At 34.9% G+C, this 25849-nt stretch overlaps 1 protein-coding gene across 4 annotated transcripts in view; it reads right to left on the reverse strand.

Moving 5' to 3' along the window:
* Positions 1-6101: 6101 nt before the first annotated feature.
* Positions 6102-25849, reverse strand: part of LOC113052935 (growth factor receptor-bound protein 14-like) — a 70533-nt gene continuing 50785 nt past the window's right edge. For all 4 annotated transcript variants that reach the window (XM_026217425.1, XM_026217424.1, XM_026217427.1 and 1 more), the window contains 12 exons: positions 24831-24987; positions 19693-19814; positions 17484-17558; positions 16768-16905; positions 13795-13905; positions 12962-13057; positions 12037-12099; positions 9565-9681; positions 8006-8075; positions 7816-7903; positions 7556-7649; positions 6102-6717 (listed from right to left, as the gene is read on the reverse strand). In XM_026217425.1, the coding sequence (XP_026073210.1) occupies positions 6571-6717; positions 7556-7649; positions 7816-7903; positions 8006-8075; positions 9565-9681; positions 12037-12099; positions 12962-13057; positions 13795-13905; positions 16768-16905; positions 17484-17558; positions 19693-19814; positions 24831-24987 (1278 nt within the window). In that variant the 3' untranslated portion in view covers positions 6102-6570. The remainder of the gene's footprint in view (positions 6718-7555; positions 7650-7815; positions 7904-8005; positions 8076-9564; positions 9682-12036; positions 12100-12961; positions 13058-13794; positions 13906-16767; positions 16906-17483; positions 17559-19692; positions 19815-24830; positions 24988-25849) is intronic.

Consider the following 25849-nt stretch of genomic DNA (forward strand, 5'->3'; position numbering starts at 1 on the left):
TGGGGCCATTTACCATATAAATCTTGTGTTTTGAGACCTTTTCTACTGTTATAGCGCCACCTATGGTCTGATCTCCATGAAACTTTGCATGCTTGTTAAGAGTCACCTGATACATGATTTCACTGAGTTTCATAAATTTTTGAGTTTTCGTTTAGGTTTTATAGGCTTTGGGGTATGTTTGGCCACACCCCTTTTTCTAAATTACCCCTTTACAGCTAACCAAAGGACAAAATTCAATATTTTTTTAATAATTATTGATCTACAGAGTCCACAGAATATTACTGCAGTGGTTTGGTTCCGATCGGACAAAAAACCTAGGACTAGTTCGCAAAAGTAGGTTTTTAACATATTTGTGAATAACAATTGAACGATTTGATTGACAGCAATGGTTCTTGAGGCAAAGTTGTGCATTATGAGGAGATCTATCAAATGATATGCATATTGTGTTGATATGTGAAACACCACGTGATTACAGAGCCATAAAACTCGTTAGCGCCAACTAGTGGCCGATTTCTTTCAAAATTCTTACAGACCTTAAGGTTCATGAGTCGAATGTACCCAGCGAGTTTCGTTCTGATCAACATCCGTTAACCCTTTCAAATAGGTGCTTAAAATTGTTTGGCCAATGGCGGCCATGTTTTTTTGAGATATGCAAATGTCCTCATAAGTACTTGTGCCCCTTCAGACCAAGACACTGCATACCGATTTTCAAATTGATCGAGCCAACGGTTGCCTAGTTATAGCAATTTATGTGTTTTTTCTATCTTATAGCGCCCCCAAGTGGCAGAGATGCGCAATATTTTTGATTTGACCAAAGATTGAGCTTATACATATGTATACCGAGTTTGGTGAAGATATCTCATTCCGTTCAAGAGTTATAGTTAAAATAGCATTTGGCTAACGTTAGCATAGACGCTTTTTGGTGTACTGTTTCGCGTAAGAATTGAAATTTCAACTTTTTTTTGATAAATATTGATATTGAGTGTCCAGGGAATATTTATGAAGTAGTTTGGTTCTGATTGGTTGAAAATCCTAGGACTAGTTCGCAAAAGTAGGTTTCGGATTTAGCTCGATTTTGCGAGAAAACGGTGCGTCGTAGACCCCAAAAAGGCGCCGTGCACTTTTGTTCGGGCTAACCCAAGGATTGCAACAATGCCATGTTTTTGAGTCTATGGCTAACGGTTTACACTTTACGGCCAAAATTGTCCAAAATTTTTGTTTTTTGCGCTGTAGCGCCCCCGTTAGGCCGATTGGGCCGGTTCTTTGTATCTGAGTAGCGAGCAAGACTACTATCATCTGACCAAGTTTCAGCTCTCTAGGCCTTACGGTTTGGGCTGCACGTTCAGTTTTAAGGCGGAAGAATAATAATAATAATAATAATAATAATAATAATAAAAATCCTAACAAATACAATAGGGTTTCAGCACTGCGTGCTTGAACCCCTAATAATTAAAGCTGCAAGCAGCATTTTACCGGGGTTCAAGCACATTAAGGCCTCTGAGGTGGTCAGAGCCAACCTGGATGTATGGATGACAGTTAAACACATCCAAAATGGAGAACAGGCTAACAGACAGACACGCACACTGAAAGTAAATGATTAGACTAATATATGTATACTCTATAAGCATATGCACACACACACACACACACACACACAAAGACACACAAAGATACACATATACATGCACAAACATTTTGTGGCAGATATAGGTATTTGATAAAAAGTGATAGGTGACAATAAGCTTATTGCAAGTCTTCTCTTTTTTTAGAGTTTAGATGTCATTTTCAGATTAAACTGTAATCATAATGTGGCAAAATTGTTAAAACTGATACATCTGTATGAACAAAATGGAAAACATCAATTCAATGAGATACAAAATGTTATAACAGTTAATTTATTAATGTTTTGGCATGAATTCATAAAAACAGTACTAGCTGAAAGAGCCCATTAGTGGTCTTCCGCTGCCATCTAGTGGTTATAAATTGCATTTACTCAAACAACACTGTGTTTTTAAACATAACTGTTAAAGTGTTGTTGTTGGGTTTTTTGCCCTATCTCTCTTAAATGTTGCATGCTTGTTTAGAATGAAATTATGCATTACTTTACACAGTTTTGATAATTTGTGGGATTTCTGTTTGTATTAATAGGTCTTTGTGCCTCTGGGGTGGTCTCGGCCAACCAGGATGTATGGATGACATTTAAATACATCCAAAAGACAGACACACACACACTGAAATTAAATGATTAAACTAGTTTTTAAGAGTTTAGATGTCATTCAGGTTTCACTGTAATCACAATGTGGCAAAATTGTAAAAAATGATGTGTCTGTATGAACAAAATGGAAAACATTGATTCAATAAGATGTAACATGTTATAACAGTTAATTTATTAATGTTTTGGCATGAATTCATGAATCCTTTCTACAGTACTGTTCATTTTAACTGAATGAGCCCATTAGTGGTCTTCCGCTGCCATCTAGTGGTTATAAATTGCATTTACTGAAACAACACTGTGTTTCTAAACATAACTGTTATAGTGTTGTTATTTTTTTTAATTTTGCCCAATCTCTCTTAAATTTTGCATGCTTGTTTAGAATGAAATCATGCATTATTTTACACAGTTTTGATCATTTGTGGGATTTCTGTTTGTATTAATAGGCCTTTGTGTACACTATGCAAATAACATAATATAAAATTACTGGTTTATAGTTGTCTAAATGCAATTGTTCAACATGTTTTTGATAATTATTGACCTTCAGAGTCTAGAGAATTGTACTTCAGTGGTTTTATTGATTTTCATCTTATACCCGATCACTAGTTTGCCAAAGTACCTTTTTAAAATAATCTTGAATGTTTAATTAACAGCTTTATTGACAACATTGGTGCCAGAGGCAAAGTTGTTCAGAATGAGGATATTTATCAAATGATATAAAGATTTAGTGTTTTTGAGTGAATATATGAGCATTTACAAACAATTTGAGGCCATTTACCATATAAATCTTGTGTTTTGAGACCTTTTCTACTGTTATAGCGCCACCTATGGTCTGATCTCCATGAAACTTTGCATGCTTGTTAAGAGTCACAAGTTAGATGATTTCACCGAGTTTCATAAAGTTTTGAGTTTTCGTTAAGGTTTTATAGGCTTTGGGGTATGTTTGGCCACACCCCTTTTTCTAAATTACCCCTTTACAGCTGACCAAAGGACAAAATTCAACATTTTTTTAATAATTATTGATCTAGAGAGTCCACAGAATATTACTGCAGTGGTTTGGTTCCGATCGGACAAAAAACCTAGGACTAGTTCGCAAAAGTAGGTTTTTAACATATTTGTGAATAACAATTGAATGATTTGATTGACAGCAATGGTTCTTGAGGCAAAGTTGTGCATTATGAGGAGATCTATCAAATGATATGCATATTGTGTTGATATGTGAAACACCACGTGATTACAGAGCCATAAAACTCGTTAGCGCCAACTAGTGGCCGATTTCTTTCAAAATTCTTACAGACCTTAAGGTTCATGAGTCGAACGTACCCAGCGAGTTTCGTTCCGATCAACATCCGTTAACCCTTTCAAATAGGTGCTTAAAATTGTTTGGCCAATGGCGGCCATGTTTTTTTTAGATATGCAAATGTCCTCATATGTACTTGTGCCCCTTCAGACCGAGACATTGCATACCAATTTTCAAGTCGATCGAGGCAACAGTTGCCTAGTTATAGCCATTTATGTGTTTTTCTATCTTATAGCGCCCCCAAATGGCAGAGATGCGCAATATTTTTGATTTGACCAAAGATTGAGCTTATACATATGTATACCGAGTTTGGTGAAGATATCTCATTCCGTTCAAGAGTTATAGTTAAAATGGCATTTGGCTAACGTTAGCATAGACGCTTTTTGGTGTACTGTTTCGCGTAAGAATTGAAATTTCAACTTTTTTTTGATAATTATTGATATTGAGTGTCCAGGGAATATTCATGAAGTGGTTTGGTTCTGATTGGTTGAAAATCCTAGGACTAGTTCGCAAAAGTAGGTTTCGGATTTAGCTCGATTTTGCGAGAAAACGGTGCGTCGTAGACCCCAAAAAGGCGCCGTGCACTTTTGTTCGGGCTAACCCAAGGATTGCAACAATGCCATGTTTTTGAGTCTATGGCTAACGGTTTACACTTTACGGCCAAAATTGTCCAAAATTTTTGTTTTTTGTGCTGTAGCGCCCCCGTTAGGCCGATTGGGCCGGTTCTTTGTATCTGAGTAGCGAGCAAGACTACTACCATCTGACCAAGTTTCAGCTCTCTAGGCCTTACGGTTTGGGCTGCACGTTCAGTTTTAAGGCGGAAGAATAATAATAATAATAATAATAATAATAATAATAAAAATCCTAACAAATACAATAGGGTTTCAGCACTGCGTGCTTGAACCCCTAATAATAAAAATCCTAACAAATACAATAGGGTTTCAGCACTGCGTGCTTGAACCCCTAATAAAACTAACAGTCAGAAAAAAGGAAATCTTATCATATATTGGATCAGAAATCAAGTTGCCAGTGTTCAAACTACAGTGCAATCATGACCTTTGCCATCAGAAAGTCTTTAAAATGCTTTTCTTTATTGTATTTTTGTTTTAATACACAGCTGTAAAACTATTTATAATCTTATTTTCATTTTAAATGTCATTCTACAAGAAACATACACATAAAATATCAGAGAGAATGCAGATAGTTTGTTTCTTCAACAGAAATCGCAGCCCATGACGTTGATTTGGACAGTTTTATCCAGTCTATAGCTTAGTTATTTGACAAATATACTGGCTATTCAAAACGGATCATTGGTTATTAGTTTTTACATGAGCTCTGCCGGATCTGTGTCATCAGGTCTGTTTTCATAAAAAAACTGGAAAAGATGTCACTTTTGATCGTTTTACTATTAAAAATGTTCCAAATCAGGTGCATGACATGCTTTACCTGAATTCTGCCACATGTCTATAAAAATCAATTTCAAATGAACAACAGTTGTTAGATCTGTCATCCGTGTTGACGTGATTTCTCTCACCCATGCATGCAGTTCTTGAATGTAAACCGTGTTGGCCATCATTGGCTGTCATCGGGAGGAGGTGATACAGCAGAGGATCATCTCAAGTGTTCGTGTTATGTGCGTTGGTGACAGATCGTCGTCTACGGCATGCAAAGAAACAGATTCTCTTCAGCAAACACGTCGTTTATAAAATACCTGAATTTTTCTGACGCATGATAAATAGAATAAAAACAGCAACAGTTTGAGCTTATTAAGTGTTCAGATTATGGCTATCCCATACCATTTCAAGCCGAGTGCACATGGGACCGTTTTTTCTCATCAGACTGTGCAATAAAGGTCAACTTTAGGTCAGACTGTACATCTCATACATCTCAGCTTAAACTTGAGTCATGACTAACAGCTTTAACTGGATATTTTATTTTTTATTTATTTATAACAGTAGCTCTAATATTGCCCAAATGGATGCTGGCAAATATTTTATTTTTTATAAAAATGTATGCATGTTTTATTAATTAATAATTAAAATCTGGTTCCAGTTGAGTGCTGTTACTGATATATGTTTGACCATAAACTAAAATGAAATTATGAGTTTTATTAATATTTTTTTTTGTAATACATTTTATTTAATTAGGTAAATTAAATAATGTTTGTAAAATAATATATAATAATAATGATAATGATGATAATAAAAATTATTATTATTATGAAACTGTCATGAATCTATTGGGGGTACAAAAACAAAAATTTTGTACTTATTCATGCATAAAGAAAAAGGAAAAAATTAATAAGGTATTTTTCCATCAACAATGAATGTAAAATAAAATGAAAACATGAGTGCCGATCATGATCTCCTATACTAAAATAAAAAATAATAAGTAGAATATTTTTATTAAATGAGAATTGTATCTTTTTTTCTTTAATTAAAATGTAAAAAAATAAATAATAATAATGAAAATTATTATTATTTATAATTATATTACTATTTAATATAAATATAATTGTATATTCAGTGTTCCTGTAGCTCAACTGGTAGAGCACTGCTTTAGCAAGCAAGCAAGTGCAAGGTTGGGGGTTCGATTCCCCGGGAACACATGATATGTAAAAATTGATAGCCTGAATGCACTGTAAGTCGCTTTGGATAAAAGCGTCTGCTAAATGCATAAATTTAATTAAATTTAATTTTAATTTAATATTCCCGAGATTAAACTGTGAAATGACAGTAAATCGTTGCATGTGCACCCGGCTTGACTTTGTTCACAGCGTACAGAGACCCAGGACGGTCTGCCGTTAAACATCAGTTTTGTTTGATAGCTTAATAAGGTGGTCTCATCCACACTGAGAGTCTTTGTATAAGTACATTATACATTCCCATCTACACTGCTGCACCACAGATGATCATCCCTCGCTGAAGTCCAGTCTCTTTAGTGATGCTCGCCCATCTCAAAGTCTTAGAGTTCAGACCCTAATGCTCATCAGGGAGTGGACAGTGAAACGGTTTCCTGTCCAAGGCACAAGCTGATGTCCAGAAGGTCCCGCAGCGGTTCAGAGGGCGATGCGGGCACAGTGATGTTTCAGCTTGCAGGGCAGAATGCCTCTGTTCAGCTGGTAAAACTCAACTAGCTGCAGCAGGTCAGTGAAACGCGTGTGTCCGTCGTCCAGACTGTAGAAGAGCTCTCCGTCCTCTTCAACCTGACAGTCCCACACACACACACAAACACGCATGGAAACAAGGTTGTTTGGTGACACTTTAGTTTAAGGTCCAATTCTCACTTTTAACTAACTGCTTATTACATGCATATTACTAGTATATACACACATTCTGTATGACCGTATTCTACATCCCTTAATCCTGTCCAATACCTGAACTAAACAACAACTTTACTAACTATTAATAAGCAGCAAATTAGGAGGCAAACGTCTGGATTAGACCTTAAAGTAAAGTGTGATTGGTTGTTTCAAATATCTTCCTCTCAAATTTGTGGAACTGATACTTTAAAGGTAGTAAAAAAAGTACAATTATTAGCTAATTTTGATAGTAATAAACAAATTATATTAAATATTTAGCCATGTCGCAAATTATACGACTCCTTAAAACTGTGACACCCATGCATTTATATGCATATTTTACACACACACTATAAATTTTTTTATTAATTTAAGGATAATACAAGCTTAAATATAATCACTAACTAGCCACTTTAAACCAGCACTATCCTAGTTAGCTCCTACTGAGGGACAAACATCTTAGTATACTAGTTGTTATTTGCAACACATTTTTTCTGAATAAATTATACATTTATTATAATATATATACTATTATAATATAGTTTTGATGAATATTAATAATTTTTTAGTTTAATAAAATTTTTCTGTAACATTTTTTTCTAATTTTTTCAATTAAATAAAAAAAAATATTATTTTTATTTAGAAATAATAGTAATAAATTGTAATTAATTTATTGAAAAATCATATTTTGTACCGTACTCATGGAAAGTGCTACGGTTCATTCGTGTTGGGTCAGACTTACAGGAACAATCTGAAAGTGTTTGATTTTCTGCGTGTGGCACAGTGACAGGACAAATGTCCTCGGGTTACTTTGACTGTCCCTCACCAGAAACACCCTGAGAAAAGAGAAAGAAATGACTCAGATTTAGATTCAGAAAACCAGAAGCTTCAGTTTATTACATCTTCACAATCAAGTGCTTCGAAAATGACATCATTGTGTAACTAATCAATAAGAATAACAACATCTAAAAATAATCAAATAACATTTTTAAATGAATATACCCATCGATGAGGCCCTGCTGACTTATTAGTTTCTGAGCCTCGTCCCGGGACAGTTTGCAGTGAAACCACGGCTGAGCCACATGGATAGCTAGAGGAGAGAATGACATCCTTATGTCAGACAGACGGAGGGAGGGAGGAAGGGATCATCAAGTTTTTACTCTGTTTGGTTGACGTGTGTTTGTGCGCTGACCTATGCTGGACAAAGAGCTCTGAGAGGCGGACGGACTCCCATGAGAGCTCAGCCTGTGGCAGCTTTTCCTCTAGAGAAGATGAGAACACATACAAGTATATATAAAGTATTACATTTCTTTATATAATATTTCAATATTTTCTTTTAGCAAATAATGCATCCACAAACAGAGATACAACAAAAGAAATAACTGCAGTTAACTGTTCACTTTGGAAGAGTGAACAATTAGTGGAAACAACACTAACACTATTTATGTTTTTGTTTTTGTTTAGTTAAGTTTAATGCACAGAGGCTATTAAAGGGGACATAACATGGATATTTTATGATATATATTTTTAATATTATAAATGTATTATCTTTTCCTTGAGGTTCACTGATAATGTTAAGAGTTATTTTTCACACACACACACACACACACACACACACAAATATATATATATATATATATATATATATATATATATATATATATATATATATATTAATGTAGAAAAAAAACAGGGTCATTCTGACCATCTTTTTACAATGCTCCATTTTCAAGGGGCATTTCTGATAAAGGGGCATAACACACAGTTTCTGCCAGTCTCATGTTAATCTTGAGAACCTATTCTCAAGTAGAATTACATCCTTCATATCTCTGAAGAGTCTTCATTTTTATTAGATTTAAAAAAGGCAGATACATCTTTATGCTTCTCATTGAAAACAGTTGAGCTACTAGAGACTTGTAATGGGCGGAGCTAAAGAGTCCCAAGCACAAGAAGCTTTTGCACAGCGATTGTCTGCAAGCTGTGACATTGACATAAATAAAACGGGGGCAAAATTATTTTTCGATAATTTTTTTCAGTAAAATATTTGTAACGGGAACAAACAAACACTTAAACAAAACTCTGTTGCTGCCCCGGAGAAACAAACTACTAGGAAACTTTCAGGACGCTTTAATGGTACAAAGACCTCTTATGTGACAAATTTGATTTCTTATCTCATGCCCCCTGTCAGATCATTAGCTGGAGTGCCCATGAACTTCAGTAGAGGGCACTCCACTCAGGACCATTCCACCCATCAACCACCAGATGTCACCATATCATCACTTGGACACTAGCACCTCTCATCTGTTGCACCACACCCAAACTACATCTCCCATGAGTCACTGCATCACTATCACCTTGCCACACCTGCACCTCATTCATCAGCTAATCTCCTTGCCACACCTGCACCTCATTTACACACACTTAAAAGCAGCACTCACACACAGCCACATTGTGAAGTCTTGTTTAGCCTGTCTGACATTTCAGTGTGGTTTTCCCCTTTGTTTGTTGTTCGTGTGTTTGACCTTTAGACTGTGTATTCGACTCTGATTTCTCTGCTGCCTGCCCCGATCTCTGCTTGTTTCTGGTTTCGATTCTGGTTATCCCTGACACACCTGACACCATTCCTGATTTCTGCCTGTCTGACCATTCCCTAAATAAATACTGCATTTGGATCTGAACGCCTCTGACTCTCTTCATAACACCCCTTTCTGTGCAAAAATCTGACACAATCTAGTATGCAGTGTGTGTTACCCTCCACGACAGGCCCTCCTCCACAGCCACTGACAGCACCTCTGACGGGTTCTCGATCACCCGACTCTTGTGTCCTGAGAAGTCCATGGCCACCAGCGAGTTCTCCGAGATGCTCCTCTGAAAACACATGCAAAGACGCGATAGTAAATCTCACGAAAAACATGACCATTTCGCCCCCCAAAAATGTACATTTCTGAATTCAGTTTCATATTTGATACATTAGCTTACATATTCATTTTATGGCTCATAAATCTCATACTCGAGGAGGAAAAAATATGCAATTTGGTGCATTTTTGCTATAATAATTTATATGGTCAAAAAGTAAGATGCTGGGTAGTTAGATATTGAAAATTTAAAGGCAGAGTAGGTGATTTGGTTGAAAAACATTTTTGTTATGCTAGTTAAAAGTCAGATCCCTTAAAGCAATCACTTATTTAATGCTCTATATGTATTAATATTGTTTTTGGAAGGTGTAGGACTATAACTTGTTCTTCCAATCATATTCTGCGGTCCGAGGGCTATGATAGGCTGTCCTCTCTGCCTGTAAAACGTATGTATTTGCATACCTCCATGCACCCTGTTCGCTCAGACGTGATCTGTCATCAGCTCATTCTATTACATTACTGAAGACCGAGCGAGAATGGAAGGTGTTATTATTGTAATATTATGTGCTTTGTAAGGTAATGTTTTCACCAGTGAATGAGACATGAGCTAATCTTACAGCGTTGCATTCAACCCTCATCCAATTTCATCGTGTCGCTGGTTAGCCTCTGGTCTGCCTGAACGCTTTTGTGTGTTTTGGAGGAGGCGTGGCTTTGGAGAGTAATGTGCAGGGAGTGTGAGATCTTATGCTTTCAAAGCTAGCTTGCTATTGCCTCTCCTATTCCTTTAATAATATCAATATTTAAATTTAGCTTAAGTTTTAGTTTTAGTTAACTATAATAACCCTGACTGCACAATGCATAAATTATAAATAAATTCAATTGCTTCTTTAAAGCAGCTCTACAGAAGATATTAGTGTTATTAGATCATCTATGAATTCTATGGATCTACGAATAGCCATTTGAACTCATCTATGAATTCAGTCTCACTGGTCTTAGTCTGAGATGGATTGTTCTTTTTCTACATGAACACTGGTTACTTTGTTCAGGCGCCTCTGAAGAATGCTGAGTTGAGAAGGGCTTACAGCTGTGCTGGTTTTCAAGAGCAGACTCACTTATCAAACAAAAGAAGGACTTCCTTCCACAGCGATGCCTATAGCGAGGGAAGCAGTGTTTATGACTTCTGAAAGGTCCTTAATCTCAGCCATGTGCTCGTATCCATACAACCGCACTAATACATGAGCACTGAGAGTTTATGACAATGGATGACACATTAGCTTCACCTCATTCTGCATCAACTGCTTCTTTGTGTTTGAGGAACAAAGTGAAATAAAGCTAATCCAGACACACAAATGGGACCTATAATACACCCGGAGCAATGTGACGCAAGGCAAAGCATACGTGTGTTTGTTAGTTTCAGTCCGGGAACATTGTTCACATTGTCCCGTTCCAGTGCCACATCGTTTAATTAGCAAATGCATTTGCGCTCATTTGTGCGCCCATGGGCGTGCTGGTCAAAAAAATAGGTGTGTTCAGGCGTATTGCTGGCGCGTTACTATTTTAAGGAGCTGAAAATAGACTGCGCCATAGACCAACTCAAACCTGGTCTAAAGTCTGCCGCAATGTTTTTTCTTTGTATTTAAAGAATGTGTTAGTATAGGCGGGTCCACAACACACATATATATAATTTTATGAGGAAATATATGGAGGCCATAAGAGACCGTGCATTATAATTTTTTTCTGTCTTGTTCTCTCATGATCAAAACATTATTTTATAGCAATACTGAAATAAGAAGAAGTTTTCTTGCAATCTTGATTTCATTTTCTCATAGCAGTTCACCATTTTTCAAGTCATCTGCAAACCATTTAATCATCATTTGTCAAACATCATTCTATAAGCATGCAGACGTTTTGGTCTCGTTGGCGATGAAACGGACCGCACTGACGCTATAGTGTCTGAGACGATCGTGTTGCTGCCTTCATCTCAAGTGTCAGACTGCTTCAGAAGTCTGACTATCACTTACATCAAACTAAAACCCAATTCACTCATTCATGATGCAGTTTAGAAATGACTTCTGTTTCCACAAGACCAAGAAAACAAGAGAAAACTAATTTTAAGAAACCTTTGTTAAATCTAGATTACATCTTGAACTTTTAACCTTGAACCTTTGAGTCTATTTAAAACGATAAAGTGCTTTCGAATGAAAACAAGAAACCTGCCAAGGATATTCCGAGCAGAAATGACAGTATTTTAGTGCAGGTTTCCACTGTACGACTGTACCGTGTTTATGGTTATTGTGGAGCTTCTCGTGGTTTAAACATTCTGCTGTGCTAAACATACATGACAGATTATGGATTAGAGTCTTCTCACCATTGGAGAACTCTTCTGCTTCTGATAGGGCTGGGTGAAGTTCTGGTAAAGCTGCATACCGTACTGTGAACAAACAAACACACACACACACATCACAGCTCTGTTCCACAGCCTTCATAGACAGCTGCCTTCTGAGGGAGCATCCTAACTGAGATATAACCTTAAAAGGCTCTGATTTAGAATAATACAAATGACTCTGTAGTTAAACTAAACTCCCAGGTAAAAAGGCTATTTATTTAAAATAAATAACTACATTGAAGCTTTTTAATGTAGCCAATATATATATATTTTTTTCAAACTAAAAAAATTAAATAAATATAAATATATATACATTATTAACAAAAAAATTCTAAACCAATTCTGTTATTTTGAACATTCTATTCATCAGAGAAACCTGAAAAATAAAACCATTTTCCACAAAAATATGAAACTGTTTCCAACAATGATAAAAATCAGGTTCTTGAGCAGCAAATCAGCATATTAGAGTGATTTCCGATGGATCATGTGACACTGAAGACTGGAGTAATGATGCTGAAAATACAGCTGCGCATCACAGGAATAAATTACATTTTAAAATATATTCTAATAGAAAATATTGAAAAAATCTCAACGACCCTAAACTTTAGAATGGTGGTATACATTTATTCTAAATACAGCTTCTAAACTGGATAACACATGAGATATAACTCTCAGTGATGCATATGCATTACACTAACACAAATAACTATATTACTTTGCCACTCATCTCGGCGGAAATCGTCAAATCTAAGTGAAAACGAATGACTTCTGGCTGCTTTGTTTTTGCAGTTTATTATGTCAGGAGTGCATTTGAACAGAGCCTCAGTTTGAGTTTCGTCACAGTTGAGGATTGAGCTGTCGCTGAGAGATGTGATGGGGACAAACCTTACAGTGAGCCCGTCCTCACCTTGAAGAGGCGCATGGCTGTAACCCAACATGTCCTGGTCTGCTCATCATCTGCACAGAGCAGCTTCAGGTCACGTGCAGAACTGGACTTGCTCGCCTGGATGCAAGGACACATCTACACTTTAGAGCTCAGTTTTCCTTTCAGATAAGATCTTTCATTAATTGACATGAATGAATGGTCCTAAAAAATGTTTAGTTTCATTTTAATATATACACTTTTTTTCTTTTTGATTCATCCATTTTTGTTATTAATTAATTTATAAAATTTATTTTTATTTCTTGTTGCATTTATGCATTTTTATGATCACTATTTTCATGTTAAGTGCGTTGAATTGTGTGCACTTAATAAACTTTAAGTGCACATATAAATAAACTTTGTCTTGTTTAATATTTTTCATGATGCTAAAGTGTATAATTAAAAGCTTCATAAAAGCTTTTAGAAAGTTACAATTGTGTTTTTACTTGGTAAGATACAGTCATGCTCCTGAAACAGCGACACATCTTTTAACTAATACAATACAATACATAGATTTTACAATGCATTTTTCTAATATTCCCTGTCACACGACAGAGCAGAGATCAATGTTTTAACACTTGAGAAACATTACAAAGTTCACGAAAGATAAGGAGCCAGACAGATTGTTTGATGGCAGTTTTATAGAACCCACAATAAACAATAAATCTGAGACATAATGAGGCTTTATTATATCATAAAACCACTTTTAACACTGACCTCGACTGCTGCAATTGTTTATAATCCAGTCTTACAGTGAGATCATTTATAAAGCATGATTTGAAGACAGAAAGTGTCTGGAAGTCTCTGCACTGAATTACCTTCACACAGAAGCCGTAGTCTGTCGGGGCGCTGTAAACTTTTTTGGCAGATAATAACGTGTAGACGTCACTGTCACCGAACTCTGCAATGAACTGCAAGTGTCTGGGTTCCTTTAGAAAATAGAAAATAATAATAATTCAACATTAAAATAGGAATTCCACTTACAAAACCAACTTAACTGCTATTTATTCCTAAATTAACCATTAAATTGACATGCAAACTATCTACAAAACAAATAAATAAAAGAAAAAAAGTTCTCTGTTATCCAGTTGAGTTTGTGATCAGTTTATCAATATAAGTTATCTACAAATATTTACATAATTTTTATATAATACAAAATAGAAATTAAAGGAGTGAGAAAAGTATCTGATGTTCACCGAGACTCATTTTTAAAATAAACAATGGAGTAAATTATAATATTGTGAAATATTATCACAATTTATAGCAACTGTTTTCTATTTGATATATTTTAAAATGTAATCAATTCATTAATGCAGACTTCTGTGTAATATGAAATCATTCTAATATGCTGATTTGTTGCTCAAAAAACATTTCTTATTTCGATCAATGCTGAAGTTGTGCTTCTTCATATTTTTGTGGAAACCGTGATAAAGGATTATTTGACGAATAGAAAGAACAGCATTTATTTGCAACATAAAACTTTTGTAACATTGTAAATGTTTTCAATGTCACTTTTGATCAATGTGTCCTTGTTAAAAAAGTGTGTAAAAAATCAGTCATTGAAAAATATTGAACTATTCTAATTATGATTTTTTTTGTTTTTGAAAGTAAATCTACAATTATGCTCACAAAGTAAAATACAGTAATATAGTGAAATATTATTGTAATATAAAATAATCATTTTTTATTTGAATATATTATACAATGTAATTTATTTCTGTGATCAAAGCTGTATTTTCAGCATCATTCCTCCAGTCTGCAGTGTCACATGATCTTCAGAAATCATTTCTAATATGCTGATCTGCTGCTCAAGAAACATTACTAATTTATTAATTAAAAATATTAACTAACAATTAATATACAATATAAACTCCTTCTTAAAAGTCTTCAATCATTACAGTCAAAGGTGTGAGTGTGTATGTGAGTGCATTTGCATCGTTCCAGCGGTAAACTGCTGTACCGAGAAATAAATCCAAACATGTGAGATATGAACGACATCTAACGGCCAGTCAGGATACGAGGACACGTGTGGAATTTGTAATGTAATATAGAGAAGAGAATGTGTGACCCATCACAGACTAGAGACACAAGACTTGACTGGTGCACATGAGGAGGGATTGTTAACCTGTTAACCTGCACCAGAACGCCCTCGACCTCAATTAAAGAAATACTGACAGCCAGACAGTGTTTCCTGCAGCAGTTTTCTGAAATTCAGTTTACTTTCTCTCAGCGGCTGCACTACTGCTGCTCATTTACACTCTCACATGCTTTCAAATTGGTTAACAAAAGTACACGAGTATCTAAAGTGGATTTGAAGAACATTTTCTCACATCTTTAAACCTTGTAGGATTTGTTGTTTTACATGAAGTCAATGCCGCAAGCTCAAAATGAGAGTAAGGCTGTTGTCTTCAGTTACACTGATCTGTAATATGCACATCCACGGTGAGAGATAGCATGGAAGCCTGTTACAATGGCAGGAGCTTTATCTCAGCAACACTGCAAGTGAGGCGAGCCAAACAAAAAAGACTCAAATAAAAAAAACACAAATCCAGGCCTTGTCTCACCTTTTTCTCTTCCACTCTTTCTCTTTCCACCTTTGACACTAAAATATAACAGCCAAAAAATACTGAATCTGGTCTGATTGCTTGGCTGAATTAATTCACTTATGTGTTTCTTCAAAACTCGCACTTATGTTTTCATTCATTTTAAAGACTAATATATATATATATATATATATATATATATATATATATATATATATACACAGACGTAAAAATTTATTTTTGTTATATCAAGGTCACATTTAACACATTGGAAAATGTTCCACAATACCTTTATTTAGCTACTTTTCAAACGTTTTAATGCAAAATGTTAAACTACGATATTAAAATGCGTAAGAAAAAACAGTATTGCACTTTCTAATAAAAATTAGAAACTAAACCATGTGAAACATTATACAGATGTAGATTTGACTGTGTATAATAAATGGCATCATTTCCATCATGACCAACATTTTGGTTCCTATTTTTATTTATTTATTTATTTACATTACGAGAGTATCAGTGAAGACCTTGAGAGAATATTAAATATTAATTTTGAAAATTTTTAATTTAACATTGCTATTATTCTTATTTTGATGTGGTGCTGTATCCACACCAGTGACAAAGCAAAGGTGTCACCAATTTAATTCCCAAAATGTGCAAAATGTAATTTATATTCCAGTGTTTGTGGACGAATAAAGTAATGAGCAAGCATATGAAGTGTATATAGTGTTTTATGAGGTTTTTTTTTAAGTACCCATAGAAACAGCCCAATATCATGAAGTGGAGAGCGAGCTCCTGAACAAAAGCACTATTGTTGTAAAAAGAACAAAAAAGGGAAAGTAAAAGAGCGAGGGCAGAGCAGGTTGGCACAGTAGTGTACGAGTACACAGCTCACCTGTTGTGTGACTTTGAAGGGGGTTCAGCTCTTGGCATACCAGGAGTGTTACACAAAATCTGGCTCGACCAGTTTGACTAAGTAAGCCCCATAAAGCTGCACTGTTATATCTGACTATATCTCATCTAGTAACGAGGCTGCATCAGATAAGAGTCCGAACCACAGCACCTGAATGAACCTCTACATTTCTGAGATGCATTTCAGACAAGCAGCTCACATTTGAGGGATTCTTAGTAAGAGCAAGTGGTATTGTGAACAATTAAAGCAGATCCCTGCAGACTCTGTGAAACTGAGACCACAGGTGGAGAGATTTAGTGAGGAACCGCCAGCAGAACGTGCCGATCTAGACCCACCTTTGATGTGCCCTTGTTGGAGAAGTACAGTCCTGATCTTCGTAACACAAAGTAGAACTTCTTCCAGGATTTCCTGCCGTGCTCTTTGGCGTGAAGGAACCCGTGAATCTCAGGACAAGAGCTGGAACTGAGAAAGGTCTGAAGAAGGAACATCAGACACAACACGCTAAAACACACTCCATCTCAGTCTTTAACCAATTAAAGATGAACAATGTCAAAAACATATTTTACTTTATTTTTTAAAGTAAAAAAGTACAGTAAACAGACAATTATTATTATTATCATCATTAAAATTCCTTGATATTAAACAAACTTTAACTGATAATGCATATATATATATATATATATATATATATATATATATATATATGTGTGTGTGTGTGTGTATGCATATGCACTGAACGTTTCGGCAAAACAGCAATCATTTGAAAATCAAATGGCTTTTCTTCTCTGCCATTGACACTCACTGTTCAGTGCAAAATGCATTCAGGGAAACCTCAAGTATTGATGTCTTGATGCATCCTTGATAAAAGGGGCGTATGAAGAACACATTTGGGGATTTGAACTGTACTTGGCTAGAAGTGAACTTTAAATTGCAACAGTACTTGGGCAATGACTGATGACAAGTCCACAAGTACAGACAAAAGAGCATATTGAGAAAGCGCTAATGACTCTGTGTGCCTTTATTAATAATAATAGCATAAGAAGGTTGTCACCTGTATAAGTTGTGAGTGGTTCATGATTCCATTGCTTTCACTGGAGACTGACACCATTTGCTCTGGGAAAAAGTCCTGCAATGACCCACAGAACAATTGTTTTCAACATTGATAATCAGAAATGTTTCTTGAGATGTAAATCAGCATAAGTTTTTTATTATTATGAAAGTCTGTAGCTCACTGGCTCTGAATACACATACGGATAAATCATGGTCACAGGAGGGGATGCTCTCGATCTAATTATTTAGGCTATGCATCAACATTCACAAACCACTGTCCACTGTTATTATTAACAGTAAAGAATGCAACAAGCTCGTAATCATGACTTTATTAGGTTAAGTTGGAAATAGGAAGTTTCTGATAGCACATGAAGACAGCAGAGAAGCTGTCTCGCTCAACACAGTGGAGTGCATTGTTTTGTTCACTTTATGGTTTATTATTTTGAGTTGTATGGGACACAGTAACACATGGCCCTCTCACAATATAATGCTTTACAGATCTATCACTTTTGCTGCTCATAAATATTCACACAATCATGCAGCACGCATCAGAAGATCTGTGTTCCAGTGCGGTTAGTGCTCTCACTCACTGATCTATATATAACTGAACCACGCTCTTGCCCACCTCTTCCAACCGAACCAGGGACTGCTGAACAGAGTCAAACCAACCGTTGATAATAACCGTTGCCCAGCACTAATATATATATCAAAATAATCACATGGTGTTCCTTTGCAGCCTGAAATGAAGATGGACAGTCTTTGTTTTATTCAGCTGTATTACCATCCAAGGAAAAGATGTCAGAGAGAAAAAAAAAAAACTGAATTACAGTTGGAAAAGGGATCACCCTTTCTATCGATATTTTGTTAAGGCACCTTTTGTTTTAATTACAGCCTTTAGTCTGTTGGGATTTTTTTCTAGTAACATTGCAGTATGTGCCAGCTCTTCTTTGCAGAACTGCTCAAGTTCAGTTCAATTTGGTGATGACCGTTTGTAGACTGCAGTCTTTTTCAGATTTTCAGTGGGATTTAAGTCTGGGCTCTAACTAGGCCTTGCAAGGACATTCAGCTTTTTCTTCTTCAACCTCTGTGTGCTCAGTTCAGCTGTGTGCTGTGGGTGATTGTCGTGTTGGAAGGTAAACCTTCTTCCCAGCAACAGCTTTCTAGCAGATGGCAGCAGATTTTCCTCAAGAAGACGGTATTTTGCCCCATCCATTTGTCCTTCTATCCTGACAAGTGCTCCAGTCCCTGCTGCAGAGAAACCCCCCAGAACAGGACATCACCACCTCCATGCTTTACTGGAGGAATGCTGTTATTTGGCTGATGAGCTGGATTGGATTTATGCCAGATATATCATTTGAAGTTGATGCCAAATAATTCAACCTTAGTCTCATCTGCCTAAAATCTTTAAGATGTGTTTTGAAGCTCAGTCTGACTGCATGTGGCCAATCTTTTATTTATTTTTTTGGAGTGGCTTTTTTCTTGCAACCCTCCCATACAAACCACATTTGTGATATTGTTGTCACATGCACACAATAATCACTGTTTGTAATAAATTCCTGCAGCTGCTTCAGAGTTGCTGACCAGTTTTCTCCAGCTCTTTCATCCAGTTTGAAACAACGTCCTGATCCAGGCAGACTCTCTGTCGAACCAAAGACCTTCCACTTCTTAATAACAGATAAAGCCTTTGAAATGCTTTTGTATCTATCTCCTGACTTGTGCCTGTCCACAGCTTTATCCCAGAGATTTTTTGACAGTGCCTTGCCATTTTTAAGAGGGGGGTGATCCTTTTTCCATCTCAGTAAATACAGATGAATTAAAAAACTAAAACTGTGTCATATATATAGGTTTACTTGTCATAGAGACTTGCAATTTCATCTATGTGACACCTATTACAATGACATCTGTGAGGTATTAGGAGCATTTTATATCAACTATAAAAGAAAGCACCTAAAGGCTCTTTGTTAAATCTGGTATTAGGATCTGTGACCTTGAAATTCACAGAGTTAGTGATCCGTACTTTATTATTTAGGCATTAGCTTGAATTCGTAACCGGTTCAATTAAAGAGCCCTATTGTGTGCCTCTGTTTCAAACTTTAATGACCTTGAACAGGTAACCTGGATGTTAGGTTAAGCCTCAGCAAATCAATTATACATTAGCATGGCAGCCTTTGTCACGACACACACACACACACACACACACACACACTTACAAGAGGTTTTTTGAAGAACTCGTATTTGGCATAATTCTTCCTGAAGTACAGACAGCAGTGTGAGTCCATTCCCCAGCTGGACTGAACCTCTATAACCGACTCATGGTCTTCTATAGTTCTCTCTGCAAATCACAAACAAGAGATAGTTTGGTACATGCTTATGAATTTATGAACCATACATGTGCACTAAAGCAAAAAATGTGCATTCAAGAACATAAAAAATTCAATGTGTAACCTATTTGACTAATGTAAGGTGATCAAAAGTGGATATTTAACCAGAAGAAAATGTAGGTTGGGACTTTGTAACGTGAACAGTGAAGTATAAAATTTTGATAAAAGATTATGAGGACAAAGACAGGATGCATTAAATTAATCAAAAGTAACAATCAAGACAGAGTTTTACAAAGTCTGATGGTTTGAATTTCTCTTTCAAATCAATGCATTTAAACTTTCTATTCATCAAAGAAATCCTGAAATGAAGTATCACAGTTTCTACAAAAATATGAAGCAGCACAATTGTTTTCAACATTGATAACAATAATAAATGCTTGAAAATAAATGATTTCTGAAGGATCGTGTGACACTGAAGACTGCAGTAATGATGCTGAAAATACAGCTTTGATCAGAGGAATAAATTACATTTTAAAATATATTACAGTAGAAAACATAACATTTCACAATATTAGTGTTTTTTTTTTTCTTCCCTGTATCTTTGATCAAATAAATGAAACTTTAGTAAGCAAGAGACTTATATAGTGTTAATGTTTTCCAAGTTATGCACAGTAGCAACTTCTGTCTAACATTTATTTATCTTGTCTAGCATTTCATAGCATTAAACACATCTTATCCGTTTAATTGTATGAGATTGTACTGCTCTCGTTGGTTTCCAGCTCTGAGTTTTACCATTATACTGCACCGTGGGCTTGACAGATTAATTATTAGCACTCTTTTTAAATATTATGCCTTGATAATGAGCAACCTTCAACAGTCATGAGAGTTATGTGTGGGGGAGCTCGTTATTGCACTTTATCTTTTAATATTATTCAGCTCCTGCAATCCTAAATGCATGTTTAATGACTGAATGGACTGTTTAGAAGCAGCCATCTGGATGAGTCTGACTACTGTTATCTCATACTAATGAATTCCCATAGCATTACTGCAGTGCACGGACAGATCTTCACTGCAATACTGCAATAACGCTGTTTGCATTGGTTATGACCAAACATCATCTCCATGCTGTTGATGATCTCTCTTCAATTCATGGTTTCACTTCATCTCTATGTTTTCAGCCTTTTGAAAACACTCAATATATGTCAATATTTATGTATTTGATGATATTTAGAAAATATGTAAATATTTATATAATGGTTTAAAAGACAATCGTTTCAAGTTAACCATCATTTTAGTCATAAAAAGTATCAAAAAGTTGCAATTTTACCTATCACTTTTTCTTCGTATATTGCTGCTAGTAATTCTTTGTTGATAACTGAATGACAACAAAATGTAGCAACTATGTGCATCACTGTTATTTTTATATCACTGAGATACAATAGTGTTTCTTAATATTTCAAATTACACTTTATTTTCATATTTTCTGCTTCTGCTTTTTGTCATTTTTTTTTAAATATGTCTATATATATATACACTGTTAAAAATCGCTGTAAAAAAACGGCCAAATTTCGACAGTAAAATACTGTTTTTCATTAAAACAGTGCATTCTGGGTAATATTCATCGTTTTCGAGAAGTAGCCTGCTGCTATATATCGTAAATTAACAACGTTCAAAGTCGATACTCAGCGGCTGTGTTTCAAATCACACCCTACTCCCTCATTCACTATTCCCTACATGAGTTTACTAATATAGTCCACCTAACAGAGAGAATGAACACTAATGAGTGAATTCAGACAATGATCAACAGCTGCTGTTAATGAGTAGAATCACTGAAGAAAAAAAAAAACATAACAAGACAAACACATGAAATACAACTGACTTCAGCCACAGCCTTAGATGAAATCAACTGAAGATTTAAACGATCAACAAACAGCTTCACCAACTTCACACATTACTAACCAGACTGACTTTATTTCTGTCAGATCAGAGAACAGAGATCAAAAGATCTTATTGAGAATTAAAGAGATTTAGATGATAATGTTACTGTTTCGTTTAGCGTCACCATTGTGGAGATCAGTGTTTGCTTTAGTTGGGCTCCTGACCATTGACTTTTACACTTTACATTTTGTTTTATTGCTGTATTTGTATCTTTATGGTACATCTTTTACAGCAGTATTAATTTTGATAGTCAAGTGATTATGGTTGTTTCTAACAGGCATGGTCTACTAGACTGACTTAAAGTGTTGCTATAATAATCAAATATTAATTTGGTGTTGAAATATTTGAGTGAATGACACTTCAATTTAGTAAGATTGAAAAGTAGTGTGATAACCAGTATTTATGGATTTAACGACTAGTTTTAGTTAAAAAGTATTTCGGGCAGCAGTCCCCACAACACTCAAAGAGAGAAATCAGCATATGAATCTCAACAATGGTGACAATCAAAAGGTTCATGATGCAATGCATGCTGGGTACCAGCACAGGATAAAACTCATCCATGATTCCCAGCATGCATTGCGGCATGAATAAATTATGCCCCTGAATTGTTCACTTATTTTCTTGAATTCTTATGTGCTTATAATTTTGCATTTGTTTTAAGTTTTAGTAGCATGTGTTGTGATGTTCAGAACTGATCTGTTCATTTATTTTGTGGATTGTCACCATTGTTGTGATTCATACGCTGATTCTTGATATTTCTGTCTAAATTTCAGCAAAGGTTTTTTTTTATTTATTATGAGTGACATTTTCTTAACAGTCTTTCATAACTTATGGCTCAGCAGTGTTCCTTCTCATGCTGTAGTATCAATATTCAATAAGAGAAGAGATACGGGATTAGATCAGAAATAATAGTATTTGTTCTTGTCAATCTATAAACAACAATATCAGATTTTTTTTCTTCTGTGTACTTTTGTTTTGCTATAACAGGTTCCAAAGGCGCATTGTTACAGCATGAAAAAAAAAAAAAAAAAAAAAAAAACCTTAGTTGTTGAAAAGTAACGTTCAAGAGCCCAACTAAAGTAAACACTGATCTCCATCATGGTAGTGAAAAAAACACCTAAACCTATTTAACTCTCCATAAGTTCTTCTGTAGACATCTGACAGAAATAAAGTCAGTCTGGTTAGTAATGTGAATCTGGTGAAGCTGTTTTAGTAGTTGTTTAATCAGATCTTGAGAGATTTGATGTATTCTTTTATTCAGTTGATTTCATCTAAGGCTGTGGCTGAAGTCATTTGTAGATCTTGTGTTTCTCTTTCCTTCAGTGATTCTGCAGGTGTTTATCACTAATGCTCAATCATCAATTAATCACCGAATTATCTCATTAACTTCACTGATTCAGTGTTACTCTAACACTCTGTAGTGTGCACACATTATAAGTGTTCATTTAAAACTGAGGATTTTCTTGTGGGGTTTAAAGGGTTAAAGATTTAAGATGAAGAAAAAACAGAATGAAACATAATTTAACAGTAATAAACTGTAATTAATTTACAGGAAACAAACTGTAGAAAAACAGTTATTTACTGGCACCCCTGCTGCCAGTAAATAACTGTTTTTTCTACAGTTTTTTGCCGTCAAGTCAAGGAAAAACAGTAATATACTGTAAAATGTAAACGTCAGATTTACCAAATGAAAAATAAGTTAATTTAACTAAAATATTTGTGAACATCCATAGAAAAAAAATTAGGCAAAGTAATACACTGATAATGAGAGTAAATACTGAACTTGACTGTATTAATGTGTGTTTGCACAAGAGAGATAGTTTAGTTTAATGTAGTTTTGTTGTTCACCATTGTGCTGTAGAGTAGAGCCGATGCTTCAGTCAATGATGAGCCACAAATTCTGGTTTTCTGCTGCTTTATATAAAGGCAGTAAATGTGGAGTCGCTGATACAGTGGTGATCTCTGTGTTAAGTACTTCAGCACATACATGTGTAATACAGCTGACAATGAGCTGCAGTGATTTGAGTAAAAGTCATGTATTTAGTTACTTTATTACTGCACATTAAGTGTAAGAAATATTCCTTCTCAGTGGACTCAAATGAAATAAGTTCATAGTACTAACATCGTAGGAATGCTAGTTTAAAAACTCGAACTGTTTGAAGCAGTGGGAGTGGAGTTAATTTCTATGGTAGAATTTACGGTAAAATACTGTTAAAAAATAAAAGTGGTAAATTAATGGTTAAGAGCTGTAAATTAACAGTACTTTACTGGCGCCCCTGCTGCCAGAAAATTACTGTTATTTAACGGCAAAATTTTTTACAGTGTAGTATCTATATAAGTTTGTTATTTCAGTACTTTAAATACAAACTATAAACTAAATGAAAATGTCGAAGTCAAGTAACAAATTATTATTATTTTATTCTTTTTAATGGTTTTATGTTTTTAAAGTCAGAGATATCAAAGTAGGAATATCCCACATCTGATTTAATTAACAGTCATTTTAGTTAAAAAACTTAATTAAAAGTACGCTACAAATGTCCACCTACTTCTACCAACTTAAAAATGTGTGTATATATATATATATATATATATTTAAAATTTGTCATATTTCATACGTTTTTAAGTTTTTCATCTAATATATATATAGTTCAAGTACTACAATCACTAAAACAAGAAAGGAAATAAACATCAATTCAAATAGAAATTAATATAACAATGAGGTAATAATAAACAATGAATAAAAACGACAAATGCTTAAAGTCAAATTTCTAAAAGTTTTAATTAAAGATATACAAATTATTCAAAATATTAATACTGAAATTACTTTTTTAGTATATAAATAATACTAAAATAACACTGGGTTGGATGACAATTTTTTTAAAGAAAAGCATGCTTCAGAAAACCTATAGCCTACATAAATACTGTTTCTGTAGAATGCACATCCTCCTTATAATAATCAGTTTAAATTGATTATTACATTTTTTCATATACTCTTTATATGTGACTGTATTGTATTCGGTGACGATGCACCAAAAGTATTCTGTGTTCCCATTTGTTGTGGTTTTTCACTGTATTTTGGGCTTGCTTACCTATACTCAGATGTGGGATCTGCTCAAACAGGGTCCAGCTGTTGTCATCAATGCAGTGGTTCTTCAGGATGAACAGCTGGCATATGTCCCGGGCGGTGATGTCACTGGGCACCTCCACTGCACGGCTGGTGTTGTCTTCACTGTACACTTTGATTACCTGCAACACAGTAAGGAATAAATGAGACCAGAAAGAGGCTTTGGCTGCATTCAGAATTGAAAACTATCAAACTGCCTACTTACTAACTAACTAGCTTAATACATACAAACAGAAAAAAAAAATAATAAAGCTGATAAAGTTTTCTAAATCTTTTTGAAAGAAAGTCTCTTCTGCTAACCAAGGCTGCATTTATAAAAAAAAAAAAAAAAAAATAAAAAAATAAAAAAATGGAAAATCAGTAATCTTTTAAAAAAATTTTACAATTTCAAATAAATGTTTTCTATTTAAATATATATATTTTTATGTAATTTATTCCTGTGATGCGCAGCTGTACTTTCAGCATCATTACTCCAGTCTTCAGTGTCACATGATCTTCAGAAATCATTCTAATATGCAGAATTGCCGCTCAAGAAACATTTCTTATCATATTTTTCTGAAACTGTGATGACTCTTTTTTTTAAAGAACAGCATGTAACTTCAACACAAATGGCTTATGACAAAATATATGTCTTTACTGTTAAACTTTGTAACTGTAATATATATATAAGCAGGATGCTGCTTAAAAATGCTGACATTACTTAGGGTTCATTCATCAAATGGAAAACAGAAGCTCAAATCAAGTGCACTGCATTGTGGGTTACAGTAACACACTGTTGAAAACTGAACATTTTAGTACTGTATGTCTAGTACTGTAGGTCTGAAAAAAAATCACGTATTATGTACAGTATACGCATTACATACTGCAGCAACAGTAAAAGCAGAATGCTATGCTATATTGAACACAATCACATTTTTTACATGCAAATGAAGAATCAAGTTTATATCAGATACAGTGACACTCCTTTTACGTCCCATAAGAACC

This window comes from Carassius auratus, chromosome 34 (assembly GCF_003368295.1).
Source record: "Carassius auratus strain Wakin chromosome 34, ASM336829v1, whole genome shotgun sequence".
NCBI lineage: Eukaryota > Metazoa > Chordata > Actinopteri > Cypriniformes > Cyprinidae > Carassius > Carassius auratus.